Source organism: Thalassophryne amazonica, chromosome 7, assembly GCF_902500255.1.
Source record: "Thalassophryne amazonica chromosome 7, fThaAma1.1, whole genome shotgun sequence".
NCBI classification, from domain to species: Eukaryota; Metazoa; Chordata; class Actinopteri; order Batrachoidiformes; family Batrachoididae; genus Thalassophryne; species Thalassophryne amazonica.
In genome coordinates, this window is record NC_047109.1 from 67790747 (window position 1) to 67813109 (window position 22363).

At 39.6% G+C, this 22363-nt stretch overlaps 1 protein-coding gene across 1 annotated transcript in view; it reads right to left on the reverse strand.

The window, feature by feature from the left end:
* The window catches only part of ctss2.1 (cathepsin S, ortholog2, tandem duplicate 1), a 40333-nt gene extending 18259 nt beyond the window's left edge, over positions 1 to 22074 (reverse strand). Inside the window, exons 1-5 of the mRNA XM_034174377.1 lie at positions 21928 to 22074; positions 14348 to 14472; positions 14069 to 14191; positions 11370 to 11525; positions 3911 to 4135 (exon numbers count right to left, since the gene is read on the reverse strand). Coding sequence (XP_034030268.1) covers positions 3911 to 4135; positions 11370 to 11525; positions 14069 to 14191; positions 14348 to 14472; positions 21928 to 21949 — 651 coding nt within the window. The 5' untranslated portion in view covers positions 21950 to 22074. The remainder of the gene's footprint in view (positions 1 to 3910; positions 4136 to 11369; positions 11526 to 14068; positions 14192 to 14347; positions 14473 to 21927) is intronic.
* Positions 22075 to 22363: the final 289 nt, after the last annotated feature.

Consider the following 22363-nt stretch of genomic DNA (forward strand, 5'->3'; position numbering starts at 1 on the left):
GACATGGATGACCTCTAATTTCCTGCTTTTAAACTCAGATAAAACTGAAGTTATTGTACTTAGCCCCACAAATCTTAGAAACATGGTGTCTAACCAGATCCTTACTCTGGATGGCATTACCCTGACCTCTAGTAATACTGTGAGAAATCTTGGAGTCATTTTTGATCAGGATATGTCATTCAAAGCGCATATTAAACAAATATGGAGGACTGCTTTTTTGCATTTACGCAATATCTCTAAAATCAGAAAGGTCTTGTCTCAGAGTGATGCTGAAAAACTAATTCATGCATTTATTTCCTCTAGGCTGGACTATTGTAATTCATTATTATCAGGTTGTCCTAAAAGTTCCCTAAAAAGCCTTCAGTTAATTCAAAATGCTGCAGCTAGAGTACTGACGGGGACTAGAAGGAGAGAGCATATCTCACCCATATTGGCCTCTCTTCATTGGCTTCCTGTTAATTCTAGAATAGAATTAAAAATTCTTCTTCTTACTTATAAGGTTTTGAATAATCAGGTCCCATCTTATCTTAGGGACCTCATAGTACCATATCACCCCAATAGAGCGCTTCGCTCTCAGACTGCAGGCTTACTTGTAGTTCCTAGGGTTTGTAAGGGTAGAATGGGAGGCAGAGCCTTCAGCTTTCAGGCTCCTCTCCTGTGGAACCAGCTCCCAATTCAGATCAGGGAGACAGACACCCTCTCTACTTTTAAGATTAGGCTTAAAACTTTCCTTTTTGCTAAAGCTTATAGTTAGGGCTGGATCAGGTGACCCTGAACCATCCCTTAGTTATGCTGCTATAGACGTAGACTGCTGGGGGGTTCCCATGATGCACTGTTTCTTTCTCTTTTTGCTCTGTATGCACCACTCTGCATTTAATCATTAGTGATCGATCTCTGCTCCCCTCCACAGCATGTCTTTTTCCTGGTTCTCTCCCTCAGCCCCAACCAGTCCCAGCAGAAGACTGCCCCTCCCTGAGCCTGGTTCTGCTGGAGGTTTCTTCCTGTTAAAAGGGAGTTTTTCCTTCCCACTGTAGCCAAGTGCTTGCTCACAGGGGGTCGTTTTGACCGTTGGGGTTTTACATAATTATTGTATGGCCTTGCCTTACAATATAAAGCGCCTTGGGGCAACTGTTTGTTGTGATTTGGCGCTATATAAAAAAATTGATTGATTGATTAATTGATTATTTCTATACTTAAATTTTCATTTCTCTTGCTTCTCATGTCTCATCATCAACATACAGTCTCAGTAATAAAACTATGAGTCATTATTCATATTCTCAAAATCTCAGTCACATGTGTTTGTACCTGTACATATGCAAATAAATCTTTAAGTATTACACCGGTTGTTTTTCTTGTATCCAGTTGAAGACAGAAGTTTGATCAGTCGTATCCAGAACTTAGGACTTTCAAATCAAAAATAGATTAATATCAGTCATAACATGATCCAAGTCCCTGCAGTATGCACATGATGCCCATTTCGAGGTAATTAATTAAATTCCATATCTAATTAAATATTGTTTTAACTTATATCCGTTATATTTTGCTGGTGCCCGTGTGGTGCAATTTCAATATGCTACACTACAGATTTTTGTGGTTCAATAAACCTAGAATCCCAACCAGCCAGATGACAAAAGATCAAAGGTCATAAAAATAACCAACACTGGGATGGAACCACAGTGTCACTTGGATGAAGAACACGGACCCTTCAATAAGCAAATATACTTTCTTTTAACAAAAGAGAGAAATTGTAATTTCTTTTCCTGTTATAGTTAACCAAAGACACAATTTATATTCCAATTTAATCTGTTATGCGTTTCTCTCATGTTATGAGTATTCCTTTTATAACTCTTGGCACATGTTTAAATGCTATTTGTTGAATTATTAATGAACTGTCATGGTGAAAACAGTGTTTACGTTAATCACTTCCCTGCTTCAAGGATGGTTTAGAAGATGACTCAGTCAGCTTATATTTTGTTAGCCATTTCTTTTGGAGAGAAACCTGACGCCAAATTGGCAGAGCTTATGACCATGTGCATAGCCTCTTTAAAATGACCCTGAAACAAAGAAAGTTTCTTTTAGGCTCTTCCACTCATCCACCCCTCTTCAACACTCTGTAAGTCCTTAGCTAATCATAGCGTGTAGCTTTTGTTTCATTGTTTCTTTTGTTTCATTGTGTTTCTTTTTGTTCCGTAACTTTTGTTGTTTGATGCAATGCATTTTAATAACTTTTAAGCATGAGTCAAGTCTTCTCTATTTTGAAGACAACTTCTGAGCTGTTTTTCAAATTAAGAGCGAATTTATAAGTCTCCAAATTCATTTTCTGCTCAAAGACAAAGGTCTTTCGGGTAACTTTAATTTTTCTCCACAACTTTCTTTGCAAAGCATTGAAATTTTTCTATATTGCTACCAACACTTTAAATTGATCTTCCACAAATTTTGAAAGCTGCCGGAGTATTTTTGATCCAAACACCAAAACCTTCATCCAACCTTCATTGGTAAACCCAAGTTCTACAGAACTGTCGAACCATCACGTTTGTTCCTGCTGTGAAACCAACCAAGCAGTCTGCATGCCTGCAGTCATCTGGGAGACCCAGTGGTTTAACCTCACGCAGGTGAAATAAGACCAGCAAAGGCCGATCAGGAAACCGCATTCCACCCGATCGAACAGACCCAAATAAGTGAACCTTCAAGTGTTTTAGATGATCATTGCTGTCAGTGATTCAAAGTGGTTTGCTATGTTAATTTTCAAAATAACAATAACTTGTGAACCCAAAATTCACCGCTATATTCCCAACAGGCTTATTCCAACCCAGTCTCAAGTCGTGATTCAGCAGCACGAAATATACATTAAACTATTGGTTCGTGATATTGTGATGAAAAGCGCCTCATTTTCATCACGGCAGCACAAATTCATTCTAAAGTGAAAATAGGTAGCTGACATTTTTCAAAGGTGATAAATTATGCAATGTTTCTATAATGATTTTAACTGAATGTGCAGGAAATTAAAATGAGAAAGTTTTGTGAATAGTTGTATTCATTATTTGGCACACTGAGTTGATGTCATGTTTTACAGTTGGCAAGGTTGAGATACTTCCTTTGTTCAGAGATTGTCTGGTTACCAGGGACTGATTAATGGTGATATCAATGTCCACTGTTATTACCTAATATCCCTAAAATAATTCTCTAAAAATGTTAGTCCTATCAACATTCCGTTTTCACTGTGTTCATCCTTCGCCCAAAATACATAAACATACCAAACAGCAAATGTCAGCTCTTCCCAGTGTCTCTGTGAGTGAAGGTATACACAGGCCTACACGGATGTACATACACAGAGGCCACTTCGCTTTTAATATATAGATATTTAGTGCCATTTTTCGTTCTTTCACTTCTCTTGATTTTCATGTCCGTTCGACATTGTCTCAGTAATAAAATGATAAATCATCACCCATACTGTCAAAATCTCAGTCACATTTGTTTATACCTGTACATATGTAAATAAATCTGTAAATATTACAGCAGTTGTTTGTCTTGTGTCCAGTTGAAGACATGTTTATTCAATCCTATCAAGAATTTATGACTTTCACATTAAAGACTAATTAATCTCGATCATAACAATTTTTCCTACGCTTGTAAGTAGTTGGTGCCCTTTTTTGAGGTATTTCATTAAATTCCATATTTAATTAAATATTGTTTGAACTTATATCCGCAACAAGAGTGTTAAAAATGACAATGATAACTTAATTGTGTTTGTTTTGTTTTTAAATAAAGAACAAGATGTTATAGAAAGTTTTCTTTCATTGAGCATTCACAGAGTGATCCTACTAATTTTCCATCATTGATATTTCCTAAATTATCCTGAAGTAGATTCCAGTGTTTGGATTTTTTCGTATCTCATGCCGTTAACACTCACCACTCCTATGTAGGGGTACGAAGCGTCAGAGTCAATGCCTTGGTTGTCTATGATGTACTGGAAGGCATTGGTCATGAAGCCACCCTTGCAACCATGGTTTCCATATTTGGTGGAACAGTCCACCAGGTTTTGGGGGCTAAGGTCCACCAGCTGTCCTGTGAGTTTGGCTAACTGGCCCTCCAGGGCCCCCACAGCACTGAATGCCCAACAGGAGCCACAAGAACCCTGAAATCAAAGAACAGCTCTTACTACAACTTCAAAATGTATATATCTAAATCACGTATTCCATCACTGTTACTATTAATTAACTCTGAAAGATCAATAAAACATCTCAGCATACAAATTACTGCATCACACACTGAGATACACAGCACTTTAGTCCCATTTTAGGGAGATTTACCATCATAAAACCTTTGAAGAATAATAGAAAATTGATTACTAGTTAATGTTTATGGTGGCCAAGCAGTTAAGCTTGTTTTCAGTGCAGAAGGTTCCTGGTTCAAGGCCATCCCTGCCCACTCTCAATGTAATGTGGAGTTATGTCAGGAAGGGTATCTGGCATAAAACCTGTGCCAAATCAACATGCAGATACACCTCAGATGGCAAACATGGGAAAAGCTGAAGGGACTTATTATTTACAGTGCATTTGGAAAGTATACGTACACAGCGCTTAATTTTTTCAAAATTTTGTTATGTTACAGCCTTATTTCATCTTTTTGTGCAGTTTTGCTTTATGGGGGGGGGGGGGGGGGGTCCTGGGGCGTTAGAAAACCAGTCAGTATCTGATGTAACCACCATTTGCCTCACGCAGTGCAATACATCTCCTTCACATATAGTTGATTAGCAGCCAGACGCCATCGGATGTGAGCATCTGCCAACTCAAGTTGGTTACGGTGACAAACTGCAGTCAGATCAAGACCCCAATGAGAATGAGGAACATGCAGTTGAGCTTCCTGAGACGGTTTCTGACTGTGCAGAAATTCTTTGGTTCTGCAAACTGATAGTTGCAGCAGCTGTCTGGGTTTCTGGTCTCAGACGACCTTGGAGGTGAACATGCTGGATGTGGAAGTCCTGGGCTGGTGTGGTTACGAGGCTGGTAAATTCTCTAAAACACCTTTGGAGATGGCTTATGGTCGAGAAATTAACATTCAATTCATGGGCAACAGCTCTGGTGGACATTGCTGTATTCAGCATGCCAATTGCACACTCCCTCAAAACTTGCAACATCTGCGGCATTGTGCTGTGTGATAAAACTGAACATTTCAGAGTGGCCTTTTATTGTGGGCAGCCTAAGGCACACCTGTGCAATAATCATGCTGTCTAATCAGCATCTTGTAAACAGGTCTTTTGTGTATATAGAAAATGTTTTAGATCTTTGAGTTGAGCTTGTGAAAGATGGGAGCGAAAACAAGTGTTGCAATTATATTTTTGTTGAGTGTACATGGATCCATATAATGAAATTTGGGCTCTGCAGTTAACCCACCCACTGCTCAATACTTTGTTGATGCACCTTTGGCAGCAATTACAGCCTCAAGTCTTTCTGAATATGATGCCACAAGGTTGGTGCACCTATCTTTGGGCAGTTTTGCCCATTCCTCTTTGCAGTACCTCTCAAGGGGAGCATTGGTCCACAGCCATTTTCATATCTTTCCAAAGATGTTCAGTCGGATTCAGGTCTGGGCTCTGGCTGGGCCATTCAAAGACATTCACAGAGTTGTCCTGAAGCCACTCCTTTGATATCGTGGTTGTGTGCTTTGGGTCACTGTCCTGCTGAAAGACTAATCGTCGCCCCAGTCTGAGGTCAAGAGCACTCTGGAGCAGGTTTTCATCCAGGATGTCTCTGTACATTCCTACATTTATCTTTCCCTCAATCCTGACTAGTCTCCCAGTTCCTGCCGCTGAAAAACATCCCCACAGCATGATGCTGCCACCACTATGCTTTACTGTAGGAATGGTGCCTGGTTTCCACCAAACATGAAGCCTGGCATTCACATCAAAGAGTTCAATCTTTGTCTCATCAGACCAGAGAATTTTGTTTCTCATGGTTTGAGAGTCCTTCAGGTGCTTTTTGGAAAACTTCAGGCGAGCTGCCATGTAGCTTTTACAAAAGAGCGGCTTCCATCTGGCCATTCTACCATACAGGTCTAATTGGTGGATTGGTTGTCCTTCTGGAAGGTTCTCCTCTCTTCACAGAGGAATGCTAGAGCTCTTACAGAACAATCATCAGGTTCTTGGTAACCTCCCTGACTAAGGTCCTTCTCTCCGATTGTTCAATTTAGACAGGCAGCCAGCTCTAGGAAGAGTCCTGGTGAATCCCAACTTCTTCCAATTACAGATGATGGAGGCCAGTGTGCTCATTGGGATCTTCAAAGCAGCAGAAATGTTTCTGTACCCTCCCCCAGATTTTTTGCCTTGAGACGATCTTGTCTCGGAGGTTTACAGACAATTTCTTTGACTTCATACTTGGTTTGTGCTCTGACATGCACCGTTAACTGTGGGACCTTATATGTAGACAGGTGTGTCCGGTCAACTGAATTTACACCAGGTGGACTCCAATTCAGCCACAGAAACATCTCAATGTTGGTAGGTGGAAACAGGATGCACCTGAGCTCAATTTTGAGCTCCATGGCAAAGGTTGTGAATACTTATTTACATGTGATTTCTTAGTTTTTTTTTTTTTAATAAATCTGCAAAAATGTAAAAATCAGTTTTCACATTGTCATTATGGGGTATTGTGTGTAGAATTTTGAGGAAAAAAATGAATTACATCCATTTTGGAATATGGCTGTAACATAATAAAATGTGGAAAAAATGAAGCGTTGTGAATACTTTCCAGATGCACTGTAACTTATGAAAGGCATCGGAATGTTGATGCATGCGCTGTCTCCTGGTGTCGCCAATTGAACGCCCCCGCCTAAAAATTGGTCTGCCCTGCCTTCACTGCGCATGCTTCATTTCAGAGCATCAGCAGCATCATTATCATTTCTGAGTGTCAGCAGTGACATTTAAAAAAATGGTACCAGTTTGTTCCCCATGTCATGAGGGTTTAGAATATACGAGGGCTGTCAATAAAGTATAGGTCCTTTTTATTTTTTTCAAAAACTATATGGATTTCATTCATATGTTTTTACGTCAGACATGCTTGAACCCTCGTGCGCATACGTGAGTTTTTCCACGCCTGTCGGTGACGTCATTCGCCTATGAGCACTCCTTGTGGGAGGAGTCGTCCAGCCCCTCGTCAGAATTCCTTTGTCTGAGAAGTTGCTGAGAGACTGGTGCTTTGTTTGATCAAAATTTTTTCTAAACCTGTGAGACACATCGAAGTGGACACGGTTCGAAAAATTAAGCTGGTTTTCGGTGAACATTTTAACGGCTGATGAGAGATTTTGAGGTGATACTGTCGCTTTAAGGACTTCCCACGGAGCGAGACGTGGTGCAGCACTCCCAGGCTCTATTGATCCAGGACGTCGTGAGAGAACAGAGAAGTTTCAGAAGAAGTCTGTTTCAGCATTTTATCCGGATATTCCACTGTTAAAGGAGATTTTTTTAATGAAAGACGTGCGGCGGCACAGGAAAAACACCTCCGTGTTGATAACCATTTGTAAAATCCAGGTGGCTTTTGATGGCTTTCAGTGGAGTGAGTATATGAGAAACTGTTTAACAGGTGGTGTTTTTCCTGTGGCGGAGCGTCGCAGCGGCTGCGAGCCGACGCTGCAATCCGCCCGCACGTCTTTCATTAAAAAAAATCTCCTTTAACAGTGGAATATCCGGATAAAATGCTGAAACCGACTTCTTCTGAAACTTCTCTGTTCTCTCACGACGTCCTGGATCAATAGAGCCTGAAATGTGGAGGTTTTCAGCTTGAAACAGGCTGACGACGCTGCCTGAGAGCGCTGCACGACGTCTCGCTCCGTGGGAAGTCCTTAAAGCGACAGTATCACCTCAAAATCTCTCATCAGCTTTTAAAATTTTCACCGAAAACCAGCTTAATTTTTCAAACCATGTCCACTTCGATGTGTCTCACAGGTTAAGAAAAAATTTTGATCAAACAAAGCGCCAGTCTCTCAGCAACTTCTCAGACAAAGGAATTCCGACGAGGGGCTGGACGACTCCTCCCACAAGGAGTGCTCACAGGCGAATGACGTCACCGACAGGCGTGGAAAAACTCACGCATGCGCACGAGGGTTCAAGCATGTCTGACGTAAAAACATATGAATGAAATCCATATAGTTTTTGAAAAAAATAAAAAGGACCTATACTTTATTGACAGACCTCGTATAAATGTAGATGTATATACATAATGAGAACTAGGTACTTGGTATGAATGTTGCATACATCTTATGATGCAGTTTCTTGGACACATCATCAGAGATATTACCTGGGGTCATGGGGGTTTCGGGTCTTTCAACTTCACACCCCCTCACCCAGGCAACCCAGCCAGAAGTGATCAGTTCCTGGCCTGTGTCCAAGAAGCACTCATCCACTGCTTGTCCCTCTGGATCCACAGCCATCGTGAGGCTCTCTCAGCAGCCTCGGAAGCTGTACAGATGGCTCTCCTCTTGCATGCCCTGTGATGCCCAGGAGACTGGAGGCCTTGCAGATTGACTTTCCTGCGAAGCCCCTCCCCCCAACCTCAATGGGCAGGCATCGTGCATGCCACCCCTGTCTGCGGCACTCCTCTACCAGCCCCGCGTATTTCTCCCACTTCTCCATCCTCTCCTCCCAGGGCACCGACAGGCGTGGAAAAACTCACGCATGCGCACGAGGGTTCAAGCATGTCTGACGTAAAAACATATGAATGAAATACATATAGTTTTTGAAAAAAATAAAAAGGACCTATACTTTATTGACAGACCTCATATATACTTTTTAGGGCTACATATTATAGTTTGGGAGTTTATCCCTTATCCCGGACAGACAGAAAGACAGACAGAAGTGGCAGCATGAAAAGCACATGGTACAACACTGTATGGTCTTACATAAATGGCTATTTTGGGGGTAATTTTCAGTTCTACTTTAAAAAAATTGGTACCAGTTTGTTCACCATATCATGAGGATATATATATATATATATATATATATATATATATATAGTTTTTAGAGCTACATATTATAGTTTGGGAGTTTATCCCTTATCCTGGACAGACAGAAAGACAGACAGAAGTGGCAGCATGAAAAGCACATGGTACAACACTGTATGGTCTTACATAAATGGCTATTTTGGGGGTAATTTTCAGTTCTACTTTAAAAAAATTGGTACCAGTTTGTTCACCATATCATGAGGATATATATATATATATATATATATATATATATATATATATAGTTTTTAGAGCTACATATTATAGTTTGGGAGTTTATCCCGGAGAGACAGACAGACGTAGCCCTTTATGTACATATATTATAGGTTTTTGAGAAAACATGCACAAGTTTGGATTTAACGTCATTCATCCCATTTGATTACAATGATTTATTGACTGATATAAGTTGGTTGCAGAGATATCCTTGAACATGTATTTTTTTTTTGGAAATATTGAATGGCTTTGATCGTTGACTGATCTGTTAGAAAATGTAATCATCTGAACCTCTCCATAAAAGGAGTATTCCAAACAACTTTGGTGAAAATCTGCTCAACCATTTCAGAGTTATTTTGAATACAGACACAGAAGCAATTATAATAGGCAGTTCAAGCTCCAGTGTGCTCGTTAACACTGATGTGTGTCCACCCCTAGGATAGACGCAAATCCTGAATGCTATATTAAACACAAAAAATGTAAATGTCTTGCAACATTTTTATGCTCTTCCTTTTGTTTCCTTTCCATCTTCTAATAATAAAATTAGAGTTGTGTGAGATTTAATATTTGGCAGCACAACATGTGTTTGCAGAAATGTTGCCAGCCGGGCCCAGCAGAGTTTAAGAGGTTAAACGCCTCTGCTGACTGTTTGGGAAATTGGCTTGTTTGTCAATTTGTCTTTTACATGTTACACCAGAATTTAGGCCACAATCAATAGTCGAGTCTGTCTGGCTGAATGATACTCAGTTTGTAATGACCCCGGCTTTTTATTCATTTATCCTTTTTTTCCCAAAACAGGAAACACAGCAGACCAGTGGAATGATAAAGAGTGCAAAAATAAAAGTAAATTAACTTATTTGTGCACTTGACGAAATAAAAAAGCAGAGATCAAATCAAACTCATTGTGGAGTGCAAAACCAGATTTTAGTTAATATTACTAAATCTCAGTTATTATGACCGTAACTGTCAGAGTGCTAAAGACTGAAAACAAGCTTGTAAACTTTTTAAAAAGGTGTTTAAATGCTGTTTGTGGTAAAATGAGGTGTTTCGATAATGTTCCTGAAAGTTCACATATGTACAGTTGTGCTCAAAGGTTTACATACTCTGGCAGAATTTTGGTTTTTTGGCCATTTTTCAGAGAATATGAATGATAACAAAAACGTTTTTGAATGAATGAATTAATTTATTTATTTGACACACAAATCAACAACAACAAAAACTCATAAAAACCACAACTTAACAGTATACCCTTGTGGCCGAAAGAGTGTAGGCAGACGCAAAGCTTATAAATACCCACCCCTTTTACTATAAATAATAAATAAATATATATATATACACACACAAAAACTATAAAATCAGTAAACCTAATTTTTCAAACTATAAGTAATTCTATTTTTTTTTTTGAAAAGCCTTTCTAAAGCCAACTAAAATACCATGTAATTTAATGTTATAGAACAATTATGGTTGGGTGGAGCAGTTATCGTCAAACAACTGGAGTCTTTTGTGGTAGTTGTGGACGAGGCCCTCTGATGGTAAAGCTGCCACTGAATATGTTTGGACTTTATTTACATCAATTATGAAGAAATACAAACAGTATGACATTCTATGGTAAATCTGTGTGGAGAAGACAGTTGTCAAAAACTGAGTGATGGTGCAAGAAGAAGAAGAGTGAGGATAGGCTTATGTGGCTGTGATTGGAGAAATTGTGCACATATAAATGGCTTCACCCAACCACTAACCATGAGTGAATTTTTTGTGTGTGTTATCATTCATATTCATTCTGAAAAATGGCCAAAAAAAAAAAGCCATGAAATTCTGCCAGGGTATGTAAACCTTTGAGCACAACTGTATGTATTCGATGTCTTCATGAGAAACATCTCACCTGGACATTTTTCAACCTTGAGTTTACTTTTATGTATGTTGACAAAATGTACATATATATCAAAGCTGCTTTACTTATTTATATAGTAAATTCAATGCAAACAAACATTATAATGCACTGTGTTGCGAGTCATGACTGTATCCTTACCAAATACATTTACAGAATATTAGAATTTTACCAAATTTCAGAGTCCTCTGACTGACATCAAGTGAGAGATGTCTTCTCAGGGTCCTATAATTTTGTAAAAAAATGTGTGTGAGGTGACTTTTTATTTTTTAAATACCTGCATCTTCACAGAGGTGACACAGCCCTTGTCTCTCCAGTCGATGCTGTCTGGCAGTTCAGCATCGGAGTCCCATACAAGTGGAGGGAATACTGCCCTCTGGAGGTTAGATGGTGGATGAAGTGTGGCATAAAAGTTCTGGATTTCATCTTTTGTCTGTGACAATAAATGACAGGTGGTGAGTTCACATCCAGAAGGCCTGTAATCATTTTGCAAATATTTTCTTATAAACAGTTTATGTTCATACATAAAACATATTAAACATAAAATAAATAAAACATGTTTTAAAGCAGAAGCTCCATAAAAAACATTTCCTGAGGCATTCTGTTCAAAAAGTACCATATAAAGTTTTTGTATCCAAAAACTTGAAATTTTACCCCAAATTAAACCACTGTTTGTACTCAGAGAAGCCAAGAAAGGCAAAATTCAAACAGGTTAGATTCTTGACTATTATTTATTTTTTTTAATGACATTTCAATGACTTGCAAACTACGCACCCTATGGGTGGGACCTTTGTGAGGTGAAAATTTCAAATGCTGAAATCATATATCCTGGAATGGAATTATAATCCTCATTTCTTCATTTACCTGCTATATGATGGGGACATTTGATTGAAGCATTTTTGCCATTTCCCAATAATGCTGGTCACTGGCATTCAGGTAGGGATTTAAAAGTAATATATTTTGATGCAGCTATTTCCGCATCAGTATCACCAGTGGTGATGGGCAGATCGATCCAAATATCAATAATATTGATACCAACATTGTTATCGATATTGATTGATACCGGTGTAAGGAGAGTGATACTTTAGTTTCAGTTTCTCTCCTGTTTCACTTCTGCACTCAAAGTGCACTGAAGCCGAGAATTTTCATTATTATTTATTTTTTGTATTTCATTCTACTTGAAATTCTACTTGTTTTATAACATCTGTTGCACTCATTCATCAAAGTGCAATAGTGAAATAACATTTGATTTGTCTTTTAGTTTCAATTTTCAATTTATTTTCATTTATATAGTACCAAATCACAACAGAGTTGCCTCAAAGCACTTCACACAGGTAAGGTCTAACCTTACCAACCCCCAGAGCAACAGTGGTAAGGAAAAACTCCCTCTGAGGAAGAAACCTCAAGCAGACCAGACTCAAAGGGGTGACACTCTGCTTCTGAACTCTCTACCTAAAAAAAAATTGTTCTCAAATTATAATTTTGTGCACTTTGTTTATTTAAGAAAAAAAAAAATCCAGACATAACAACGCATGGCAAAAAATGGTTTTGCTGCTGTTCTAGTTTTCTGAACAAAACCTTTATTAATATAATACAGTATCTATTTACCTGTAAACTTTTCCCAAATTCTGTCATAATTAGTAAAACAAAGAAAAAAAAAATCAAAAACCAACACTGAAAGGTCAAGAAAATTAATTCAGATTTAGCAATTTAATGATACATCCATCTTATTATTAAAAAGTATCTGTATCAGTGATAATGGGCCTGTATTTACTTGGTATTAGATCGATACCATCCATCCGTCCATCCATTTCCTTCCCCAGAGTCTGGAGTCGCGACCCCACTCCGGACTCTGGATCTACACCAAATCTTGCAATATCGCACACCACTAATCACCACTACTACACTCCATTCTCCTACCACAGAACCTCCGGGTACACAGCGTTGTTGATAAAAGTTTCCTCTTTGTCTTTACTGTTCTTCACAAAGATTTCTAAATGCTCATGGTCCCAGCTGAATGGCCTGTTCACTGAGAGAAATGCTGTGTATTCAGATTCAGTGTCTATAACTATAAATGATTTAAATTGTTGAATTTTAAAGCGATATGGCTCAAAAAAGAGTAACCGCAGTCACATCTTGAGTTTGCCTTTTTATATAAGAAATGGAACTGTGAAGATGATCAAAGTTTTTCTGAGTACAAAATCTAACTGATACCCAAGACAAAGCTGTTGTTGGTATACTGCTGGTATGACGTCAAAGAAGACTAACAGGACCAACAGGGTGCATTCCACATTTCGGCAGCTTTCCACTTTGAGAATACTTTCACTTTAATTTAGCTTCAGCACTCAAACCAGATTGCTTGTGTCATAAAGATAAATAAAAATCAAAGTGTAGTGAAATCATTTTAAATAACAGTAAAAAAAAATCTGACAGAGAGAAGCAGTTCAGGATTAAAGGACCTTGACCAACAAGTGATATGGTTATATTTTATTTCCAAAAGTGCTGGAGAGATCTGAAGACATCTGCAGTCAAAGTCCCAGACTCAGGAGGATAGAGTAGAAGACGCAGAGTGAAAATTTTGACATAGACCCTGATCATCACCTTTAATTTACCAAGTCTTGCCTAAACCATAGATGATAAAATTTAATCAAAAACTAACCAACATTTTGGAATTAAAATTTCAAATACGGTCCTACCCTTGAAAGAACTGTTAGCGATTACCAGGACCTACAGCACTGCTAACCTGTAACTGTATCACACTACAGCTAGTTAGACTAAAATTAGTCATACCAGCCTATAGGTCACATATGAATTATACATAAAGGGCCTGTATCCAGCTTATGTTCTGCTGAAATTCCAGCATCATTAATTATGCCGTAATAATGCATAAAGACATTAATTAATCAATAAAATATGCATCTTTTCAAACATACAACTGTAAAAAAAAAAACAAGTATGCAGAGAGAAGTGTCTCACCAAGTCTCCCATGTGGTTCATCTGGAGGTCATAGGTGTGAAGACCCAATGATGCCTCTAGGTTGTGTTTGGTAATGAGCATTAGGTTGCTGTTCCACAATTCCCTGCGGCGCGCCTCCTCCGCCTTAACACAGACAGACAGAGTGAACTAAGAATAAAAGTATTTATGAAAGATTTTTCACAATTTGCCAAATGAACTGGTGCCATAAAAATACTCTACATGTGTTGAGTTTTCTGTTTTTAATGACATTGTAATAATATGTTTTCTTAAATCAAAGACCTCATCGTGGTACGTCTTCCCGTATGTTTTCTTCCACAAGTTCCAGTGAAAGTCCAGACTGGCATCAAACGCGGCTGCTGCCCCGATGCACAGTGAGACAAGCAGCACGCTACCCAACATCAGACCTGCAAACACCGAGACAGGGAGCACATCAGAAAACAGGCTGTGCACTAACCTTTGATTAAATGGCTGCTTGTGAACAAAGAAAAGCACCTGCCTGCAGAACTCATGGTTCAGCAACAGAAAAAAGGTTTTCATGTCAGAAGAAGCCCATTAGAAATGGAGTTTGAGGGAAATATGATCTATTAATGTGTTAGAATAGAGTGGACACTGAAATTATATCACAAAGACAGTTGGCTAAGAGGAACAAAGATGACGTCTCGATGCAGAAACCGTCACGTGCTGCTCTGTGTGGAGGAAGTAGTTTTCATAAGAGGAATGCAGGTACGCTGGCTCAGCCTGACCGGCTCAAACACATCCTCGGTGGTTTGAGTTTTCTGAAACGTAGACTATAATGTTCCTGTGTAAGAATGCACAGGAAGCATCACACAGCATATATGTATCTCTGTGTGTGCACTTGTGTCACATAATAAGGAACAAACTCAATATTGTCTCTTCACACTCCACAGAAAAAACAGAACAGTTGAACCAACTTAAAAAAGCATTACAATTGGTAAAAACATGAATGAATGAAGTTGTTTGAACTTAAGTTTGTAAGTTAGATCAACTCTAGATCAACTTTAACTTACAAACTTAAGTTCAAACAACTTAATTCATTCAGGTTTTTTATCAATTGTAATGCTTTTTACGTTGTTTTCTATTATAGTGTACCACTTTGCCCTTTTTTTCATTTTGCACACTTGCATCAATGTGCAAAATGAAGGGAAAGGGCAAAATGGTAGGGTGAAGGAAGAATATTGGGATAGGGCCTAATAGTGCCTCACGGAAAAGAATGCCCTGAAAATGTTGAAAAATGGGCAAAGAAATTAAAAATGAGGATTCAGGTTTGTGCTGTATAATAAAAACAAAAATCATATTTCCATTCTGTTTAAAGGAAGCATATTGTGTCAAATCAGTTTTTGTCAATTTTGAAAAATAATTTATGCTTAAATATGTTTGAGGCTTCATGTTAAAAGTATCAAAGTCTCACAGTTCTAAAATACTACTGTAAACAAACTACACTAGATAATTTTGTCACATACACTTTGCATCATATCTATTTAACCAATTGCAATGTGTCTTGTTTAACAATGTAGTAAAAATTTAGTAAAATACGGGATACCTCAGGGTTCTGTTTTAGGTCCTCTGTTATTTTCACTTCACATAGGACCTCTTGGACAGATATGGCAAAGTTATAGAATTAATTTTACCTGTTACACTGTCAACACCCAGTTTTACTTTTCCATTAAGGCAAATAATCTTTCATAAATAACTGTCTTGCACCAAGGAAAAATTGAATGTCATGTAATTTCCTGAAAGACACAGACACCAGTATGACCTATGCGGTTTGCTCATGACCTGGAGCTCAAACATGTTGAGGCGGTTGTGCAGGTGAGAAATCGCAGCTACTCTGGTTAGCTGCGTAGGCTAACACTTACGTCTCCCATTTGCCTTGTCTTCCCTTCTTCACTGGGAACCGAAAAAAACAGCACTTTTGCAACTGCTTCTGTGATTGCAGCCAAAAACAAAACCGCACACCATTTCTCTGTTAAAAGGGATGCTGTGTTTGTACAGGCTGTCCCCAGATGTGGTCAAATACCATGATATCATGCAGGGGTCAAACAAGACTGTGCTGCCCTGTTGACTTTGAATGACAAACCAGTGCTTTGTCTAATGGCAAATAAAGGTGTCTGATTCATCTGCTTCTTGATTTTAGTATATCTATAGTAAATCTCTTCGGCTGCTCCCTTGTTTGCACTCGGGGTCGCCACAGGAAATCCGAGGTGGATCTGCATGTTGAATTGGCACAAGTTTTACACCGGATGCCCTTCCTGACGCAACTCCACATTACATGGAGAAATGTGGCAGGGGTGGGATTTGAACCCGGAACCTATATATATATATATATATATATATATATATATATATATATATATATACACACACACATACAGTAGTGTTCAATCAATCCCATCGTCATGTCTTCCGAAGAGGAAGCAGAGACTGGGGACTCAGAGGCAGACTCATCCATTACCCAGGCCGAAGTCACTGAGGTGGTTAGAAAGCTCCTCGGTAGCAAGGCTCCTGGGGTGGATGAAATCCGTCCTGAGTACCTTAAGTCTCTGGATGTTGTGGGATTGTCTTGGCTGACACGCCTCTGCAGCATCGCGTGGCGATCGGGGACAGTGCCTCTGGATTGGCAGACTGGGGTGGTGGTCCCTCTGTTTAAGAAGGGGGACCGGAGGGTGTGTTCCAACTAAAGGGGGATCACATTCCTCAGCCTCCCTGGTAAGGTCTATTCCAGAGTACTGGAGAGGAGAATTTGACCGATGGTCGAACCTCGGATTCAGGAGGAGCAGTGTTGTTTTCGCCCTGGTCGCGGCACACTGGACCAGCTCTACACGCTCCATCGGGTGCTCGAGGGTTCATGGGAGTTCGCCCAACCAGTCCACATGTGTTTTGTGGATCTGGAGAAGGTGTTCGACTGTGTCCCTCGGGGCACCCTGTGGGGGGTGCTCCGGGAGTACGGGGTCCGGGGTCCTTTGTTAAGGGCTATCCGGTCCCTGTACGACCGCAGCAGGAGCTTGGTTCGCATTGCCGGTAGTAAGTCAAACCTGTTTCCAGTGCACGTTGGCCTCCGCCAGGGCTGTCCTTTGTCACCGGTTCTGTTCATTATTTTTATGGACAGAATTTCTAGGTGCAGCCAGGGTGTAGAGGGGGTCTGGTTTGGGAACCACAGAATCTCGTCTCTGCTGTTTGCGGACGATGTGGTTCTGTTGGCTTCGTTAAATCAGGACCTTCAGCGTGCACTGGGGCAGTTTGCAGCCGAGTGTGAAGCGTCCGGGATAAAAATCAGCACCTCCAAACCCGAGGTCATGGTTCTCGACCGGAAAAAGGTGCTTTACCCTCTTCAGGTCAGTGGAGTGTCCTTGCCTCAAGTGGAGGAGTTTAAGTATCTTGGGGTCTTGTTCACGAGTGAGAGATCAATAGACGGATCGGTGGAGCATCTGCAGTGATGCGGTCGCTGTATCGGGCCGTCGTGGTGAAGAGAGAGCTGAGTAGGGGGTTAAAGCTCTCGATTTACCGATCGATCTGCGTTCCGATCCTCACCTATGGTCATGAGATTTGGCTCATGACCGAAAGAACGAGATCGCGAGTACAAGCGGCCGAGATGCGTTTCCTCTGCAGGGTGGCTGGGTGCTCCCTTAGAGATAGGGTGAGGAGCTCGGTCACTTGGGAGGAGCTCGCAGTCGAGTCGCTGCTCCTCCACGTCGAAAGGAGTCAGTTGAGGTGGCTCGGGCATCTTTTCCGGATGCCCCCTGGACGCCTCGCTGGAGAGGTGTTCCGGGCACGTCCCATCGGGAGGAGGTCAAGGGGAAGACCCAGGACACGCTGGAGGGACTACGTCTCTTGGCTGGCTTGGGAACGCCTTGGGGTTCCCCCAGAGGAGCTGGGGGAGGTGTGTGTGGATCGGGAGGTCTGGGTGGCTTTGCTTGAGCTGCTGCCCCCGCGACCCGACTCCGGATAAAGCGGAAGAAAATGGATGGATGGATGGATGTTCAGAATAATAGTAGTGCTATGCGACTAAAAAGATTAATCCAGGTTTTGAGTATATTTCTTATTGTTACATGGGAAACAAGGTACCAGTAGATTCAGTAGATTCTCACAAATCCAACAAGATCAAGCATTCATGATATGCACACTCTTAAGGCTATGAAATTGGGCTATTAGTAAAAAAAAGTAGAAAAGGGGGTGTTCACAATAATAGCATCTGCTGTTGACTAACAAACTCAAAACTATTATGTTCAAACTGCTTTTTTTTTTTAGCAATCCTGTGAATCACTAAACTAGTATTTAGTTGTATAACCACAGTTTTTCATGATTTCTCCACATCTGCGAGGCATTAATTTTGTTGGATTGGAACCAAGATTTTGCTTGGTTACTAGTGTGCTTGGGGTCATTGTCTTGTTGAAACACCCATTTCAAGGGCATGTCCCCTTCAGCATAAGGCAACATGACCTCTTCAAGTATTTTGACATATCCAAACTTATCCATGATACCTGGTATGCGATATATATACCCAACACCATAGTAGGAGAAACATGCCCATATCATGATGCTTGCACCACCATGCTTCACTGTCTTCACTGTGAACTGTGGCTTGAATTCAGAGTCTGCGGGTCATCTCACAAACTGTCTGCGGCCCTTGGACACAAGAACTATTTTACTCTCATCAGTCCACAAAATATTCCTCCATTTCTCTTTAGGCCAGTTGATGTGTTCTTTGGCAAATTGTAACCTCTTCTGCACATCTTTTTTTTAACAGAGGGACTTTGCGGGGGATTCTTGCAAATAAATTAGCTTCACACAGGCATCTTCTAACTGTCACAGCACTTACAGGTAACTCCAGACTGTCTTTGATCATCCTGGAGCTGATCAATGGGTGAGCCTTTGCCATTCTGGTTATTCTTCTATCCATTTTGATGGTTGTTTTCTGCTTTCTTCCATGCATCTCTGGTTTTTTTGTCCATTTTAAATCATTGGAGTTCATTGTAGATGAACAGCCTATCATTTTTCGCACCTGCGTATAAGTTTTCCCCTCTCCAATCAACCTTTTAATCAAACTACGCTGTTCTGCTGAACAATGTCTTGAGCGTCCCATTTTCCTCAGGCTTTCAAAGGGAAAAGCATGTTCAACAGGTGCTGGCTTCATCCATACATAGGGGACACCTGATTCGCACCTGTTTGTTCCACAAAATTGACGAACTCAATGACTGAATGCCACACTACTATTATTGTGAACACCCCCTTTTCTACTTTTTTTGCTAATAACCCAATGGTGCATATCATGAATGCTTGGTCTTGTTGGATTTGTGAGAATCTACTGAATCTACTATTACCTTGTTTCCCATGTAACAATAAGAAATATACTCAAAACCTGGATTAAACGTTTTAGTCACATAGCACTACTATTATTCTGAACACTACTGTGTATATATATATATATATGTATATAAACACTTTACACTTCATTGTAAAATGTGTTAATACTGGACAAGTATCTACAGTTATAAGATAATGAAAATTTGAAGAGAATATCTTGAATATTTTTTTATTTATTAGTGCTAGAAATAGATGGAATTTCACAACTAGGACCAATTTCACTTCACAGGCTCATCAAGAACAAACCATTGTACTTGTAAAAGGTGGAACACTGGGTTTGTCCATTTTTATCCTCACTATAACAAAAGATAAAAATAAAGATCAACTTCATTTATCCTGAATGAAATTATTTTGCCAGAATACAGAAATAGTAAAAAGTAGTTAAATACACAATTACAGAAAGTGTTAGTATTGAATAGAAATCAATCAATCAATCAATTAATCAATCCATTTTTTGACAATACATACAGCAAATTTATGTGAAATGACTGGAAGATATATTGCACAAGATGTTTTACAATAATCAATCAATCAATCAATCAATCAATTTTATTTATATAGCGCCAAACCACAACAAACAGTTGCCCCAAGGCGCTTTATATTGTAAGGCAAGGCCATACAATAATTACGTAAAAACCCCAACGGTCAAAGCGATGCCCTGTGAGCAAGCACTTGGTGACAGTGGGAAGGAAAAACTCCCTTTTAACAGGAAGAAACCTCCAGCAGAACCAGGCTCAGGGAGGGGCAGTCTTCTGCTGGGACTGGTTGGGGCTGAGGGAGAGAACCAGGAAAAAGACATGCTGTGGAGGGGAGCAGAGATCAATCACTAATGATTAAATGCAGAGTGGTGCATACAGAGCAAAAAGAGAAAGAAACACTCAGTGCATTATGGGAACCCCCCAGCAGTCTAAGTCTATAGCAGCATAACTAGGGGATGGTTCAGGGTCACCTGATCCAGCCCTAACAAGCTTTAGCAAAAAGGAAAGTTTTAAGCCTAATCTTAAAAGTAGAGAGGGTATCTGTCTCCCTGATCTGAATTGGGAGCTGGTTCCACAGGAGAGGAGCCTGAAAGCTAAAGGCTCTGCCTCCCATTCTACTCTTACAAACCCTAGGAACTACAAGTAAGCCTGCAGTCTGAGAGCGAAGCGCTCTATTGGGGTGATATGGTACTATGAGGTCCCTAAGATAAGATGGGAGCTGATTATTCAAAACCTTATAAGTAAGAAGAAGAATTTTAAATTCTATTCTAGAATTAACAGGAAGCCAATGAAGAGAGGCCAATATGGGTGAGATATGCTCTCTCCTTCTAGTCCCCGTTAGTACTCTAGCTGCAGCATTTTGAATTAACTGAAGGCTTTTCAGGGAACTTTTAGGACAACCTGATAATAATGAATTACAATAGTCCAGCCTAGAGGAAATAAATGCATGAATTAGTTTTTCAGCATCACTCTGAGACAAGACCTTTCTAATTTTAGAGATATTGCGTAAATGCAAAAAAGCTGTCCTACATATTTGTTTAATATGCGCTTTGAATGACATATCCTGATCAAAAATGACTCCAAGATTTCTCACAGTATTACTAGAGGTCAGGGTAATGCCATCCAGAGTAAGGATCTGGTTAGACACCATGTTTCTAAGATTTGTGGGGCCAAGTACAATAACTTCAGTTTTATCTGAGTACTGCACATAACTCTAACTCTGATAGCTAATAAATCTGAATAAAACTGAGGATAGTGGTACAAACACATTTTCTCTATTTATGAGAAATAATCTAAGGAGAAAAAACAAACAAACAAAAAAATTAAATCATAACATCAACAAAAAGAAAAAAAAAAACACCCTGAAATATGAGCACAGCGTATATAGACAAACTTTATGTATCGAGTGCTAAACTAAATTCCACTAGAATTTTAGGTGCCAAAAGTGCCAACTACTTCCTGGAAGCAGTTCATACACAACATAACCTCAAACTTTATTTTCAGAGGATCACAACAATTATGCCATGTTAAGAATATGTTGATAAAAAAAATAAACTCAAGCGATCGTAAGATATAGCAGTTGGTGATATTTCTTTAAAATTGTATATATCTATTTAAATACAATACCCTTGTCATTGGCATAATTTTACAAAACTTGGCAGGACTAGTCTTTGGGTGATTGCCTCCTCGTGATTAAATTTTGGGGCAGGTCAGTTGAAGGTCTTTGCCACATTTCAAACAGGAACAATGTGTTTTTTTTCCCCTCATATGACATACGTCTTTACATATTTATGTTTCATACACAAAACATTGGGATTTGAACATCGGTTTTCATAGTTTACTTTTACAGATTTAAGACAAATAAAATAATCAACAATAATAACAGAAACACTGGACTAAAGCCTAAAAATGAAAGTGAAAGCAACTTCCTGTTAAGCTGATCAACAGTGATAATCTTTTGACATTAATAATCACTTCTATATGTGAAGAAAATTTTACCTGGATGGTGATTGAGAGTCATGGTAGCAGGTCGGTGTGTGAGCTCGGAACTTCTAGGTTCCTGCTTAAGAACAAAAAGTCACATGGTGTCCCAGAGCTGCTTCTTCCTCTTTCCACCTGAAACAGTCACGTTCTGTGGTTTCAGAAAGCACGAGCTTTTATTTTTCAAGCTCCAAAAGCCTCAACCCGAGAGAACGACTGCACACAACATATCAGCTCATTACAAAAAATTATCACGACATCTTAACAGTAAAATGTTTGAGTCGGCACTGAAACAAAACATTCTGGAAAAGTTGTGGATCAAAATACAGACATTCTTGTCGAATACTTGTCGAATATTGTCCATGCGTCAAGTTGAAACTCATTATATAATCAGTTCCTGAATATACTTCACAATAAAAGCTGGCACTCTCCACTGATTCAGGATCTGACAAGA